The 15,486-nt window shown below is 36.8% G+C and overlaps 3 protein-coding genes across 5 annotated transcripts; 1 reads left to right on the forward strand and 2 right to left on the reverse strand.

Annotated features, from left to right (window-relative positions):
- Positions 1-801: 801 nt before the first annotated feature.
- On the reverse strand, positions 802-3,009 carry LOC124440433. Its single transcript, XM_046990828.1, has 2 exons — positions 1,977-3,009; positions 802-1,832 (listed from the first exon to the last, which is right to left on the reverse strand). The coding sequence occupies exons 1-2, from the start codon at positions 3,007-3,009 to the stop codon at positions 802-804; spliced, it is 2,064 nt and encodes a 687-aa protein (XP_046846784.1).
- Positions 3,010-5,031: 2,022 nt separating this feature from the next.
- On the reverse strand, positions 5,032-12,967 carry LOC124440603 (9,11-endoperoxide prostaglandin H2 reductase-like). Of its 3 annotated transcripts, none has more exons than XM_046991005.1 (8): positions 12,770-12,967; positions 12,282-12,371; positions 10,818-10,925; positions 9,916-10,104; positions 9,346-9,437; positions 9,075-9,173; positions 5,797-5,890; positions 5,032-5,542 (listed from the first exon to the last, which is right to left on the reverse strand). In XM_046991005.1, the coding sequence occupies exons 1-8, from the start codon at positions 12,849-12,851 to the stop codon at positions 5,397-5,399; spliced, it is 900 nt and encodes a 299-aa protein (XP_046846961.1). In that variant the 5' UTR covers positions 12,852-12,967; the 3' UTR covers positions 5,032-5,396. The 3 variants fall into 3 exon arrangements, with proteins under 3 accessions (XP_046846961.1, XP_046846962.1, XP_046846963.1); XM_046991006.1 differs by having other exon boundaries at positions 12,766-12,809; XM_046991007.1 differs by lacking the exon at positions 12,770-12,967 and adding an exon at positions 12,506-12,589.
- Positions 12,770-15,461, forward strand: LOC124440604 (zinc finger CW-type PWWP domain protein 2 homolog). Its single transcript, XM_046991008.1, has 4 exons — positions 12,770-12,834; positions 12,939-13,418; positions 14,409-14,704; positions 15,104-15,461. The coding sequence occupies exons 2-4, from the start codon at positions 13,168-13,170 to the stop codon at positions 15,160-15,162; spliced, it is 606 nt and encodes a 201-aa protein (XP_046846964.1). The 5' UTR covers positions 12,770-12,834; positions 12,939-13,167; the 3' UTR covers positions 15,163-15,461.
- Positions 15,462-15,486: the final 25 nt, after the last annotated feature.

Consider the following 15,486-nt stretch of genomic DNA (forward strand, 5'->3'; position numbering starts at 1 on the left):
CTGGCTGCAACCTGGCTGTAACTCCCAACGTTGTTTATGTAACAAAGCAGGAGTGAAGTACACAGATGTATGGTCGTGTACTGCATGCACGAATGTAGATATTGATGACGACAATGATGTTGAGGAAGGAAGAGGAGTTTTTAGATGATGACATTGACGACGAATTCGAGACAGACCTTTAAAAAAAGCGCGCCTTGTCTTGCACAATACGATTATAACTTTCAAAATATTATCTTCGAAACAATTGCTAAAATCCAACCTAATGCACGAGTGAAATATGTATTTCTTTCAGACATTTTATTTATGTTGCCAGTATTATCGTGCGGAATAGCTCTCTATTAGGTCTGGCACTAGCACACAAAATATAAATAACATGAAGTTCCCTGGGAAAATGGCGGATTTCGAAATTGTAATGAGCTACAAATTTTAAAATTTTAATGTAATATAACAATAAAACTGCAGCTTTTTGGAGATGACAAGAAGTAAAACTGCGTTAAGCATGTAAAATTCGTTCTGTCTTGAATTTTTCACGACCTTCCTTGAGGTGTCCAACGGGAATGAAAGAAAATCGGTCACAGATCACGGCCTATTAGTCTATTTCACGAAATGAGGATCTTGTAAAATATATATTGAGAGACAAAATACAGAGGTCATTCGTTTACGAATGACAAACAACAATAACAGTTGGGTCCAGGCCCCTTATTAATCAACGATTATCCCATTATGCTCTATCCCCCCCTAAGTCTTTACTAGTATAGGAAAGCGTAATATAAAGTTGTTCTTTGATATTTGTTCATCCTTTCAATTTTCTAACAGCCCTTTCTTGTTGAAATCGAGTAATCTGCGTAGAGCTAGTGGTGCTTTCTTGCTTGGCTTTGTGGTCGCTGGTGTAGGTTCACTGGCATCTTCAGGTATCTTGGTTGCGTTTGGTGAAGTTCCATCTGAGGTATCTATGTTCGGTAGTGGTGCTGGCTTTGGGGTGTCAGTTTGTGTCGCCGGTCCCAGACATGGTAATGACGGTGTTTGTTTTCTGCTGGCTGTCATTTTGTTGGGAGTAAGGTTCTCCGTTGAGACTTTTGGTATCAGAAGCAGGTCCGTATCAATAGTATATTTGGGTGACTGCTCTTGTACAGGTGTGAATTGCCGGAGAAATTTTCTGTTTCTAAGTGTAATTCTGTTGGACCCATCGACTTTTATGCGGTATTGATCGTGTTGAAGGACTTCGATGACTGTTCCAGTCTTGTCCCATTTCGTAGGGTACGGTCCTGTTTGGTTCTGTATTCTTACGTGATGACCAATGGACAGAGGTGGTAATCTTCTTGTGTGTTCTGACCAACGTTCCGCCGCTCTCATGTGCCGGTTTCGTAAAGCCTCCTCGCGAGCAATGAGTGTTTCACTCCAGGTGGCGTGTGGCCTATAACGGCCGGGGAAAATTGGTATGAAATCCTTAATCGGTCTGCCGAAGACGCATTGGGCCGGTGATAATTTCGTATCGGTATCAGGCGTGTTACGATATCGTAGAACAGCAATTTGTAGGGCGTTTGTGTTGAGGCTACCAGTGGGACCGGTATTGTTCGTGGTGAGGCGTTTCACAGTTTTAACGGCAACCTCAGCGCGGCAATTTGAGTGCGGAAATGCAACGGAGGTGAGGCGGTGGTGTACCCCCCATTGTTTGAGGAACTGCCGTGTTTTGACGGCGGTGAATTCGGGTCCGCCGTCCGTAGCGCATTCGTCTGGGATCCCAAAGGTGGTGAAGACGCGACGTAGGCAATTGATTAGTCCGTCGCAACCGTCTTTGGCTCGTTCGATAATAGGCCAGTTAGAGTAACTGTCTACGATTACGAGATAGTTGGATCCTTTTTAGTGGAAATAATCCGCACAGATGCACTGGAAGGGGTAGACTGGTGAGATGGTTGGTGTGGGTGGTGCGCTGGGTTGAGATGGTGCCATCCGGTTGCAGTGGTTGCATTGCGTACGCATTGCTGCGATATCTGAGGTGATTCCTGGCCAGAAGACTGAGTCCTCTGCGAGGGATGTCATAGATGATATGCCCTGGTGTGCCGGGTGTAGCACTTCCAGGATATTTTTGCTTGACAGTGGTGGGATAACCACACGATCTCTGTACATGATGACGCCGTCCACTGTGTAGAGGCTGTGACGAAACTGGTAGTATTCTTGTAATGGTGTTGGGAGGTCATTACGTGAAGCTGGAAAGCCAGATTCAATGACAATCATGAGATCGTGCATAGTGGTGTCGCTGGCAGTTGCCATGCGCACCCTGTCCCAGGTTGTGGCGACGTTTGTAAGTGCTAGAGAAGCGAGTGAAGCGATGGTTTCGTCAAAGCCGGTGTGTGTAGTGGTGTCCTTTAACTCTGCGATGTCGTCCTGGAGGTGAAGCATGGTGGGGTTCTCTGGACCTGTGGGGTGGCGGGAGATCGCATCGACGGCTTTGTGACGGATACCAGGGATATGGATCATTTGGAACCTGTATCTCAGTGTCTTCTCCTTGAGATTACGTAGGCGGGGGTTTGGGATGTTTTCCAATGTCCGATCACCGAATAGTTTGAGCAGAGGTTTGTCGAGGGCGTCTGCGACTGCCAGTGCCTCCCCTTCTATAGGTGCATATCGGGATTCAGCGGCATGTGTGAAGCGGCTGCCGACAAGGCTGATCTTCCACCCGGTGTGGCAGCATAGTGGTCCAGTCGATTGGCATTCACAGTGTTTTTGGAGTAGCCAAAAGTCGAGGCCGTGTTTTGACCAATCAGTGGCAAGACAAGAGGGACGTGTCTTGTCAAAGATGCGAACGCCCTCATGGATTTCATTTATGATTACGGATTTGGATTCCTCAAAGAGTGCATTGAGTTCCTCGTCCCAATAAAACTTCGTGCTGGGTTTTAGCAGTTTTTTAAATGGTAGCATACGTTCAGTGGCTCCAAATGCATATGAGACTTGATTGATCAGAGCGGATGTCAGTGATACTGCTCGGCTTTGGGAAATGGCGAATAGCATCGATGAATTTCCTGCTTGGGCGAACAGAGTTTGATGTGATTTCAAATCCTGCAAACTCGACTGTGTCTGAGCTGAAGACAAATTTGTCTGGGTTGAGGATAATGCCGTTTCGACCGCAGATGTCTAGCCATTCGACAGCCTGATGAAAACTTTGGGTGAGGTTATCCGCCCAAAGTAAGGTATCGTCTATGCATTTGGTTTTGTTTGGAATGTGTGATACGATCTCATCGAACCGACGTGAGTAACCGTCCCCCGAGGCAATGTACCCTTGTGGCGCTGAGTTGTACCGATAGCGACCCCAGGGAGTGATAAAGGTGGTGAGGTGTCTGTCGTCTGGGTGAAGGGGAACGCTGTGATAACCGTTCCAGCAGTCGAACACTGATTTCTTTTTGCCACTGGGGACAGAGCGGGCCTGGTGGAAAGAACTCTGGGTGTGGTGGGTCTCCATAGTGGCATTTGCATTTAGTGCCTGTATGTCAACGGTCCGTCGTTTGCAGTAACATTTGTTATAAAAAAGACCGCGTGTTATGAAATTTTATACAAGAAACATATTGTACTTATAGCGATTATTATGTAAAGGCTTTGCCGCTGACCAGGAAGCTAATAGGCGCGTCCCCGATCATCGCCCGGGTTATAGCAAATCCCATATAATCATAGTCGGCAGCTTCGTCCCCAGTCTTTCTACGGACGATAAACACGGCCAAAAACAACCGGGAAAAAAGCAATGGAAAAAGTCACAAAAATAGTTTCAGAAAGATTTACATTTTGTTAGTTTTGTCCAACTCGTAGTCGTGTGTATAAAATATTTTTACAACAATTCCTTAAATTTAAAAAGCCACAGGGACGAAAATAGAACGCGAATTCTATCTTCGTAATGTATAACATAACAAGAAATGAGGAACGGGGGGGGAGGGTAATGATTCAGCTCTGCCGGACTGACTTCATTTGAAATTACAATCTCTTCAAAACAAATCAGTCACTGCCTGGGGAAGCTGCTGTTTTGAGATATTGACCACAAACGAAAAATGACACTGACATAAAAATACAATTTTCAACAAAAAATCAACAGCATTTTGACATACAAAATGACATGTTTAATCTCTTTGTCATTTTAAAAAGTAAAATGGCGAAACAGCGTTTCCAGCAATGATACGACAGCAATGATAACATTTTCTTATTTTCTAAACTATGCGCAACTTTTGTTATAAGTTTATGCAGAAAAAAAAATTAGAAGAGAATAAAGAAAAACGACGATTCTGATATATTATTTATAAATATGTGTGTATACACATCAATTTAATTGATCGAGCTAGCTCTATATGTAGTAGATATAAAGATCAACTCTGTAGGAAATTAATTAGTACTTGATCTTAACATCAACTACATGATTACACTGACTAAATGATTATATTGAATAAATGATTACATTGACTAAATGATTACATTGACTACACGATGACATTCACTACATTGACTAAATGATTACATGATTACACTAACTACATGATTACATTGACTACATGATTACATTGACTATACCTGACATAACAACTTTTTAAAATGTCGATAATTAATGTCGTTTCTTATGAAATAACTAATTTTTCAAATGTAGTTCATGTCGTCTTTTTTAATTAGTCCCTATCGTATTTACAGGTTTTGAAAATTTTACAAAAGTAAATAAATTTCATGTAATCATTTCAATTGTATTTTTGAATATTTTTATGGAGAAAAAGTAGACAAAGATAAACACTAAGGTAGACTCTAAGGTAGACACTAAGATAGACACTAAGGTAGACAAAAAGGAAAACACAAAGGTGAACAAGACTAGCCTCAATACTGACTTTAGCAGGTATTGAACTCAGTACTGTATCAGGTTAAAAAGCAAAACTCTGACCACATTGACACAACGCTGGATACTTGAGATTTTTTGTTGTATACATATATTCGCGTACAAGTACAACTGTTCATAAACCAAAAGTTCCACTCAGAAGATGATCACCCCCAAGAAAACTCAAGGATAGGTTTATATTCTGGGCCCTTTCTTATTCCTGATTTATTTCAACGCTTTGGATAATGTGATACTGTCCTTTACTAAGCTAATAAGAACTTGGAATAATTACATTTCTATAGTAAATAATGAACCAGTTTAACCGTGAAATATTAAAAAATATTTTATCACTTTCATGAAGAAGTAAAAATTAGTACAGTTTTGAATTTTTACTTCTTACAGATAACCCATTGCACATAATTTCCACATAATTTCCACGTACATACTACCAATTACCAACTTTATATACCAAAAAAATACGCTAAATATTCAATGAGCAAAATATATTCTGCAGTGATACTGCATGCCGGAACATGTTCTTGAATAAAGAATATAAATCTCATGCAACTTCATTAGGATTCCAACAGAAATGTGTATTTTTGTCCATATTATCCAATGTTATCATGTCCTCAGGTGATAAGGTGAACGCGAATATTTCCATATTTTGTTCGATGTGACTTGAATTTGTCGACTTCGGTAAAATTGCTGGAAAAAAAATAGTTCATAAGTAAAAATTTGAAATCTCAATTTTATGAAAAAGTGAATAGGATACATCGAGTCCAACCCCCCCCTCTTCCCCCTAATACCGGAGTCGACTTAAAACATTATTAGTTTCATTATTCATATCTTGTATACAAAGTAAACAGTAAACAGAACTTTTCTTACAAAAGGCAAATATTTAAACACTAAACAAAACCTGTATTAAAAATTGCTATGACAATGTTTTCATGTAAACCTACCAACATCATGCTCTATTGCCCAACGATACAAAACTTGTGCAGATGTTTTACCATACTTCTTTCCGATATCGACAAATACACTATCATGGACAAGCTACAGGACAGGAAAAAAAAAATACTCAAGTCACACCCAGAACCATTTTAAAATATCTGTTGAATGTAAATTTAAAAGGAAATTCAGCAATGTTAGGTATTCAATGTTGTATCATGTATATGATAAATAATTCTTTCATTTCTCTTTGATCTCTTCAAGCTTTGTAACTATACTAATCAGGTCTTTGTGGAGAAGTTTAGTTCATTAAAATGCGTCAAAATAAAACATATAATCCCAATATTTACAATACCAGCAAAAGATGTTGACAAAGAGAGGCTCAAAACTTTTTCAACACTCATAATACAACAGTGTTTTATGGAAATGGTACAAAATGAAAATCTGGAAATGACAGTGCATACTTGACGCACTACAAACTTAATGCAACTATACTTGACGCATTACAAACTTAATGCAACGATACTTGACGCACTAAAAACTCAATGCAACGATACTTGACGCACTACAAACTTAATGCAACGATACTTGACGCACTAAAAACTCAATGCAACAATAATTGACGCACTACAAACTCAATGCAAAGATACTTGACGCACTATAAAATTAATGCAACGATACTTGACGCACTACAAACTCAATGCAACGATACTTGACGCATTACAAACTCAATGCAAAGATACTTGACGCACTATAAAAATTAATGCAACGATACTTGACGCACTACAAACTCAATGCAACGATACTTGACGCATTACAAACTCAATGCAAAGATACTTGACGCACTATAAAAATTAATGCAACGATACTTGACGAACTACAAACACAATGCAACGATACTTGACGCACTACAAACTCAATGCAACAATAATTGACGCACTACAAACTCAATGCAACGATACTTGACGCACTATAAAAATTAATGCAACGATACTTGACGCACTACAAACTCAATGCAACGATACTTGACGCATTACAAACTCAATGCAAAGATACTTGACGCACTATAAAAATTAATGCAACGATACTTGACGCACTACAAACTCAATGCAACAATAATTGACGCACTACAAACTCAATGCAAAGATACTTGACGCACTATAAAATTAATGCAACGATACTTGACGCACTACAAACTCAATGCAACGATACTTGACGCATTACAAACTCAATGCAAAGATACTTGACGCACTATAAAATTAATGCAACGATACTTGACGAACTACAAACACAATGCAACGATACTTGACGCACTACAAACTCAATGCAACAATAATTGACGCACTACAAACTCAATGCAAAGATACTTGACGCACTATAAAAATTAATGCAACGATACTTGACGCACTACAAACTCAATGCAAAGATACTTGACGCACTATAAAATTAATGCAACGATACTTGACGCACTACAAACTCAATGCAACGATACTTGACGCATTACAAACTCAATGCAAAGATACTTGACGCACTATAAAAATTAATGCAACGATACTTGACGAACTACAAACACAATGCAACGATACTTGACGCACTACAAACTCAATGCAACAATAATTGACGCACTACAAACTCAATGCAAAGATACTTGACGCACTATAAAAATTAATGCAACGATACTTGACGCACTACAAACTCAATGCAACGATACTTGACGCATTACAAACTCAATGCAAAGATACTTGACGCACTATAAAAATTAATGCAACGATACTTGACGCACTACAAACTCAATGCAACAATAATTGACGCACTACAAACTCAATGCAAAGATACTTGACGCACTATAAAAATTAATGCAACGATACTTGACGCACTACAAACTCAATGCAACGATACTTGACGCATTACAAACTCAATGCAAAGATACTTGACGCACTATAAAAATTAATGCAACGATACTTGACGCACTACAAACTCAATGCAACAATAACTGACGCACTAAAAACTCAATGCAAAGATATTTAACTCAGTGCAATGAAAACATGAAGTGTAGAACCAGTCTTGTCGAGTTTTGACAAAGACAGCGGCAAATGTGCAAACTCAACAATTTAGTTTATAGCCTACACAAGTGGTTAATGTAGATCGAGGTGAAAGTTTCAATGTTGTAGCTATCTCTTATCTTGACGCAATGGCCCACTGTAACAAAAACAAGTTATGTGTTAATTGCGAGAGTCACGGACAATAAAATAAAACAGCGTTGCACAGGTTTACATGATTCTACAGACACAATAGATAGCTACTGATCCAGTAATGAATGAAGATTTATTTATTGCAAAAGAAACACCTTTATGATCTCATGTAAGTATGTTTGTAAATGTAGATCGTCCAGGTTGGTATAGTCCTGAGAAGGACTGTTTTTGTTGTTGTTGACTGACGTTTCGACAACCTTAGCGTTAGTCATCTTCAGAGTCAAATGAGGAGTAAACGTCAGGTTAGCCGTATTTGTTATCTGGTTCTTACGTCATTGTATCGTGTGTACAGGAAATGTGTATTGTCATTGTGAATTAGTGTGAAGTGAAATGTTTTTAGTCGTGATGTGTGATTTAGGTGTGATGTTTTTAGTTGTAATGTGTCGGTGTCAATTGTGTATTGTCATTGTGAATTAGTGTGAAGTGTAATATTTTTAGTTGATCGTTTGTTTGTATTGTGAATAAGTCGTTTGTAAGGTGCCGATAATTGCTGTGATCTGTTTAGGGGGGTTTGTTCAACATTGACTGGGACTCGGCAATTCACAATGACAATACACAATTGACTCCACACATTACAGCTAAAAACATCACACCTAAATCACACTTCACAAATAAAAACATTTCACTTCACACTAAATCACAATGACAATACACATTTCCTATACACACAATACAATGACGTAAGAACCAGATAACAAATACGGCTAACCTGACGTTTACTCCTCATTTGACTCTGAAGAAGACTACCGCTAAGGTTGTCGAAACGTCAGTCAACAACAACAAAAACAGTCCTTCTCAGGACTATACCAACCTGGACGATCTACATTTACAAACACGTAACGATACTCCCGGGTTCAAACTATTTACTTTACTCATGTAAGTATATTGCAAGATTTTTAGGCTTTCCTTGACATTGCATTGGCAATAACTTTATCTCCAAGATTGCTATAAAAACACGCTAGATATTTTCAAAATTTGTAAAATCATGCATGTACGTACATCTTAATATTTAACAAACCAAGAAGTAAAAGCCTAACCTTGCCTATACCAAGAGATGAATATGCCTGCATTGCGATGTTGTTATCCTTACAATACTTCAGCAATGTTTTCTGATTAAGATAAGGATGATACTCAACCTATGAAAAAAGATAATATCACACTTCAAGTAAACTATTGTTTTGAAAGACGAAAATTGAAATAAAATGACAAAAATTAAAACAAAAAATATGTATGAAATATTTAATACAGCGCATGCAATTGAGATAGAAAAAGATTTAAGGCTGTAAATGTGTCGAAATCTATCATTACTTGATTAACAGCCGGTAAAACAGTACTATATGTTTTCATTTCTTCCAAATGCTTCACAGTGTAGTTAGATACACCAATCGATTTCACACGACCTAAATGTGTGATTAATCTTTGCGTTAAAATTCATGACGCATTAAATAAGCCAAACAAGACGTACCAAGGTGAAATATTTCATTAAATTCTATATCAACCGAGTACATAATTTCATACATAATTGCGTATTGAAAGGTATACTTTGAGATGAATATACTAACTTTCTTAACACATCGCACGAATGAAAACAAGTTAAATTACATTTTACTGCACACTGGTGTGCATTAAAATGAAGATTCCATATCTTTTTTTTTAACATATTTCATAAATGAAACACACACTTGATTACAAATGGTTGCGAAGGTCATTACTTATAATATGTTTCTTCCTGCAATAGACGTGCTACGCCATTTTTACACAATTTTTATGACGTCTAAGACGGCATATCGTGTTTGCTAAATTTCGGTAGTGGCTATCTTTTATACAAAGGTCTTGAAATAATAAAGAAAAAGAGGAATTCAAATGTATCCCATCAACCTTCGCGAAGAAGCTTTTCCAATGCTTTCCAGCTTTCTTTTCGACGCGTCAGATTTACTGGATCCTCGCGTTTAAGTTGCGCTGCTCCAGGCCAATGAATCAGATACAAATCTAAATATTCGTATCCGATGTTTTCTATTGATCGTAAACACGCACTGTACGCAGTATCAAGACCTTGATCATATGGAGCTTTAAACAAATATAAAAATATGGTTACAACAAGCTGTCTTGAGATTGGAATTTCCATCGAGCAGTTACCGTACAAAAGTAGAAAACCGTCTTGCCGTTTTACAGTTATTGTTGTAGCTAGATCCTTGCAATTATTTACGCTTACTGTCTAGTCTGTTAAGGAATTCGTGTCCTCTCTTCACCAGTTACTGCAAAAAGCAGACTTAATGCAAAGCGGTTTCTAAACTTTTTGCTATGACATAACATGCAAATTGAAAATTGCCTATAGGTGAAAAATAATTCAACTGATTCGCTATATCAAAACTTCACACATCTGCATCCGCTCGCAAAATGAAAAAGCCTTGCTGAAAGATTTTGTATAACGAAAAAAACAGGACTTCACAAATTGTCCTAGACAGACCAACAAAATGTGAAGGTGAAAAAATATCTCAAACTGGTCCAGGTGTGGCAGTCTGAGTTTGTCATTATACTGAGATTGTATTCCGTACACTCCACAGTAATAACGCATTATATAGTCCTAATACTTACAAACATTATACACGTATTTTTTCGGTTGATTTCTGAATGTTCTAATATTCTCAGTCTCTCAGATCGCCACACCGACAGACAATATGTACATCACAAGTTCTACAAGCGATCAGCGCGTCAGGATACGTTTCTTTCCCAATGGAGAGAGAAATATTTCGCTCATTGACAAATTTTTCGACACTCACCAAGCTTGCTAGTTATGAATATGTCAGATCTTTTAAGACCATATTTTGGTAACAATATTTTCAAGCTTTTTCCGATGTCTTCTTCATTCTTGTAGGCAGAAGCAGTGTCTATAATACACAATGAAATAAAAACTATAATCCTCTTATAAATTTCAAGGGCCATTATTTTGCTCTACTTATTTTCAATCATTTTTGGTGTCTTCCTTGAGAAGTATGTAAATTCTTTCTCAGTTTATTTGACAGGCGCAATTATGATGCAGAAAACATTTACAATAGGTACAATACATGCATTATTCTTTCTTGGCCATGTACGTATGTACAGGATCTTGCTGGATAATTTGGTCAAATAAATTTTATATTCACTTCACCATTCTTCTAATTGATTACATCAACTATTCCACTCCAGTATTTTTCATCATAAGAAAACACAAAACACCACATGACTTAAAGTCTAAACATTTACACTTTTTGTTCTCTATCCCCAACACAAGGTAGATGCTACATACTCTATTGCACGGTCTGTGCTTCTGATGCTGGTTTTGCTACTATAACATTTTCAGAGTAGGATAGAGGAAATGGTGAAAGCTTCAGGTACCAGGCAAGTTGTTTCCACTGTTAAATCTTAGCAAGATCCTAATCAACACTTACTGTTAGTGATTGTGCTGGCTGTACAAAAATTAGACAAATTGTATTGCTTCAGGACACCAAAGAGTTTAGAATCTCACACACAGTGAGATCAAGTTGTTCAAGTTCTGAATTAGTCAACTGTGCAACACCAAAATTTGTTATTTAACCCATGAAAACTTAACCATAACTTTCGCTGGTTTTCTGGAAGATACTCCATAGTTATTTCATGATAAGAATCAATCATTTACACTTTAATTTTTTTGATTTTACCAATCATAAGTGTTTATAAAGATCAAAGTCTATTCCCAACAAAATTTTATGTTCAACATTTACCAACAGTAGCAGAAATTAGGCTCTGACATTGGGGGAAGTACCACAAATTTCAAAAAAAATTTCATATTGTGTAATGTTTGAGAAACCCTAAGTAAAGTAAATATACAAGGATAGGGGAGCAGTTAGCCTGTCACCCAACTGAGATTTCCATCACATACATTGTTGTTTACAACAACACTATATCTACTTTTAAACATATGGCTATTTACCAAAAATACCAGCAAAAGAAAAATTGTGAGGTTTAAACAACTGCCAACTTTACTCTCCCTTTCTATACAAATATGCCCATGAATCTCACCACCTACCGACATACTACACATTAACGTTCAAATTTTGCCATTCCAAAAATCTATTATGAAACCAAAGGAAATTGCAAATTTACCATTTCAATTCAAAACCTAACAACACACAAAGCAGTTTAATCTGGATAATGTATTAGTAAATATCCTTTGAAATGTAAACAGTGTTGTATTAATGTATAGTTTACTAAAGAAGTTAACTTACCAAACATTCGATAACCTGACTTGAGGGCACTATCTAATGCTTTAAACACAATGTCCTCTCCGTCTTTTGACACCATTTGCCAGGTACCCACTGTTAAAAACAAAAATATGTACTTTGATACATTTACAAAATCCAGCTGCGAATTATAGACACAAAAGCTGCAGCTATCATTTCATGTGTGCTTTATCAGAGGCATACTGCCAAAAGTTTAACAAGGATATTACCATTGCTGTTCGCTTAATGTCATATATATTAGGTACTTTCACCATTACAAGACATAGAATTTTAGAAAGGGCGACGGGAAAATTTTTTGGTGTTCCCTCACTGTAAAAATAATACCTTTCTAGACAAATGAATAATGCTAATGATAAAAAATTTACATAACATGAACGAATCTGCAAACTGGCTGCACCATTGACAAGGGGTTATTGAGCCTGTCTTTCAAAAGACTTTGCTCTCATAATTCGACACAATACATACGTACTTACACCCCATTATTGGCATTTTATGACCAGAATTGAGGACAATGCTTGGCACAGGACTGCTGCTGAGGGTAAGATTGTCCGCCATACTATAGTTGAGATTGTTTTAATTGCCAAATCTTCATGAAATAAATTTAAAAAGCAGCGTGGATGACAATGAGTAAATATTGTTTAGAAAAAATGTGGTTCATCCGTTCTTTCATATATTTGTTAATTGTCGTATTTGATCGACGATTGCCGTACGGTGCCGTAACACAAGAAATAAATTGGCGGGAAAATGAAAAATACATTTGTGTTTATGTCAACTACTGCAGCAGAAACTGGAAGAAAAACAACTTTACAGAAAAAATTAAAGAAAACCAACATAAACGCACTGCATAGAAACCTACCTTAATTTAGAAAAAATGGAAAGCCAAAAAACTTGGATCCAATGTAGTGTTAAGTCATGCAATAAATGGAGAGTTGTCCAGAATGAAATTGCGAAAAAATATTCCGACATGCCGTGGACTTGTAGCATGAATCAAGACAGAAATTATAACCATTGTGCCATCCCAGAAGAGGAAGAGAAAGCTCCACGAGGCAAAAAATCTGTTGTTACAAAGATTCCGTTCGAGAAAGGCGAAATAATCTTAGCAAAAATGCATGGATATTGCCAGTAAGTTATTACAAACATCCAAGTCATTCACGCTGTTAAGCATCATTATTATCGAGTTATCTGAATGGGACGGGGGAGGATTAGCCTCGACTGTCGACAGAGTCCATATATGTAGGCTGGGTGTTGTAGCATTGACTTTTGAAAAATGTTTATTAAGCGGAAAAGAATACTATTTTATCAAATACACATGTAAGGAGATGATATGTCTATTTATGTTGTCATCACCTTAGCCCACATACCAACTCCAGGTTTTAAACAATGTACTTGTTTATATGCTTTTGTGCCCTAGCACATGGTTCTCAACTACCACTTGGGAAATAAAAATGGCAAATGAGCCCCTGATACACACAACTACAGTATTGTATAATATCAAATTGAATTAAAATTGAACAAAAAATGTGTTAGTACTTTCGACCAGCATGAAAATTATGAGAAATGGAACGACTTCTTTTTTCAAAGCACAAAGCTACTTTATTCAGTTATCAAACGTATTAAAAATTGTTCTGAAATATATTTGTTCAAATCAATGTTTTTGATGATATAAATCCTTCAATGTTTCATTCTGCTGAACACAATGAAATAAGACGCTAAAGTCTTAATTTTCAAATTTTTCAGGAATAGTTTTGAGGGGGGTTGCAAGCAGTGGCAAGCCTAGAAACATAGAGTAAGAAGCTTACTTATCCACATAGTTTACACCATGAAATTGATCAATGACGAGAAGAGAATTCGTTTTTTTTGTGCATATGCATGCATGTAAATTATTAGAGTGCTCAAATTTTTAGTCTACCTCGCAAACCTCATTCAAGGTTAAGAGATACTCGTTTAACTGCAAAATTATGCATCTATGATTCCTGGCTGTAATTTTGCTATATTTTGATAGGTTTTATAGGACGCCTCTGCTTGTTGGCTGTTCTTCCCTTGTGTAACTATCTATTGTTAATAACGATATTGCTACGTACTGCATTGAGACTTCTCTTTTGTTTACTAAAGATGGCCAGCATTTATTAGCCCTGATCCAAAATGTGACGAATACTACGACGCAGTTCTGAATGAAAATGATGAAGAAGAAGAAATCACTCACGTTCACGTGGAATTTTTTGGACAGCCGAGAACACATGCATGGATCAACATTGGAAACATCTTTCAATACAAAGGGTTTGAAAATGGCGGAGTAAAAAGAAGATGGAAACAATCCTTTACCGTTGCGATGGAAGATGCTTTCCACTCAAGTCATTTGACTTGCGAGGAAAGACTTGAAACTTCCTTCTTCAAACATATTAAATCAAGTAAATATATAAACAAAAACATTTATTCATATATTTCATTTATCAAGAATAGTTGATAAATGATCATTATAATTGATTATGGTTAGCCATTTGTTTATGAACAAGCAATTTATAGCGTAATATTTAACGTCCTATTTATAGAGTACGTTCTCGTGCATTTCTACTCCCCCTTCCCTCTCCCCAACTTTTGAGTGTCATCGCAGTTCCTAAATGAAGGTAGAAATGTACTTATATTTGTCGTCTGCAATGTTGCCATTTAGTAGTATAGCTACCTGGTTCTGGTTTTCAAGATTAACTAATGGAGTCATTGACAAATCACTTGATTGATCTACTTTTTCCTCAGACAAGCATGTAAAACTTATTCAACTTTTTTTAATACATGCCTTTTAATCTTTACAGCCTCTAACAATGAAAATTTATCAAAGGATATGCTGAAGAACATAAATGCAAGTTTTTAAATGTAAAACGAGCTTGCTAATTGCTATTTAACCTACAATCTTTTCAATATTTTTAGACTTCAGAAAGCAAGATAAAGCATTTTTACAATGAGCTTAATAAGTTTTACTTGAAAAATAATTTCAAAGCTATTGATCAGATCAAACTTCCCATGTACTGTGGCCAGAATATCGATCTTTATAAAATATTTCAAGCAGTATACTATGAAGGAGGATTTACGGAGGTAGCTATTGCTAAAACAAACTATATAACGAAAAGAAAAAGCAAAGAAATGTATAGTACCTTTTTATTTAGTGATAACTAGTGATAATGAGTCAGTGATTTTA

The sequence above is a fragment of the Xenia sp. Carnegie-2017 genome, unplaced genomic scaffold (genome assembly GCF_021976095.1).
Source record: "Xenia sp. Carnegie-2017 unplaced genomic scaffold, XeniaSp_v1 HiC_scaffold_2, whole genome shotgun sequence".
In the NCBI taxonomy this organism is placed as follows: domain Eukaryota; kingdom Metazoa; phylum Cnidaria; class Anthozoa; order Malacalcyonacea; family Xeniidae; genus Xenia; species Xenia sp. Carnegie-2017.

Coding starts and splice junctions, on each gene's coding strand:
- LOC124440433 (XM_046990828.1), bottom strand. CDS start 3,009: ATGCTATTCGCCATTTCCCAAAGCCGAGCAGTATCACTGACATCCGCT. Junction 1,833..1,976: donor CTCAGATATCGCAGCAATGC/GTACGCAATGCA, acceptor TCGTAATCGTAG/ACAGTTACTCTAACTGGCCT.
- LOC124440604 (XM_046991008.1), top strand. CDS start 13,168: ATGGAAAGCCAAAAAACTTGGATCCAATGTAGTGTTAAGTCATGCAAT. Junction 13,419..14,408: donor AAAATGCATGGATATTGCCA/GTAAGTTATTAC, acceptor TGTTTACTAAAG/ATGGCCAGCATTTATTAGCC. Junction 14,705..15,103: donor CTTCAAACATATTAAATCAA/GTAAATATATAA, acceptor TAATCTTTACAG/CCTCTAACAATGAAAATTTA.
- LOC124440603 (XM_046991005.1), bottom strand. CDS start 12,851: ATGGCGGACAATCTTACCCTCAGCAGCAGTCCTGTGCCAAGCATTGTC. Junction 10,926..12,281: donor GTCAGGTTATCGAATGTTTG/GTAAGTTAACTT, acceptor TGTGTATTATAG/ACACTGCTTCTGCCTACAAG. Junction 9,438..9,915: donor GGAAAAGCTTCTTCGCGAAG/GTTGATGGGATA, acceptor TCACACATTTAG/GTCGTGTGAAATCGATTGGT.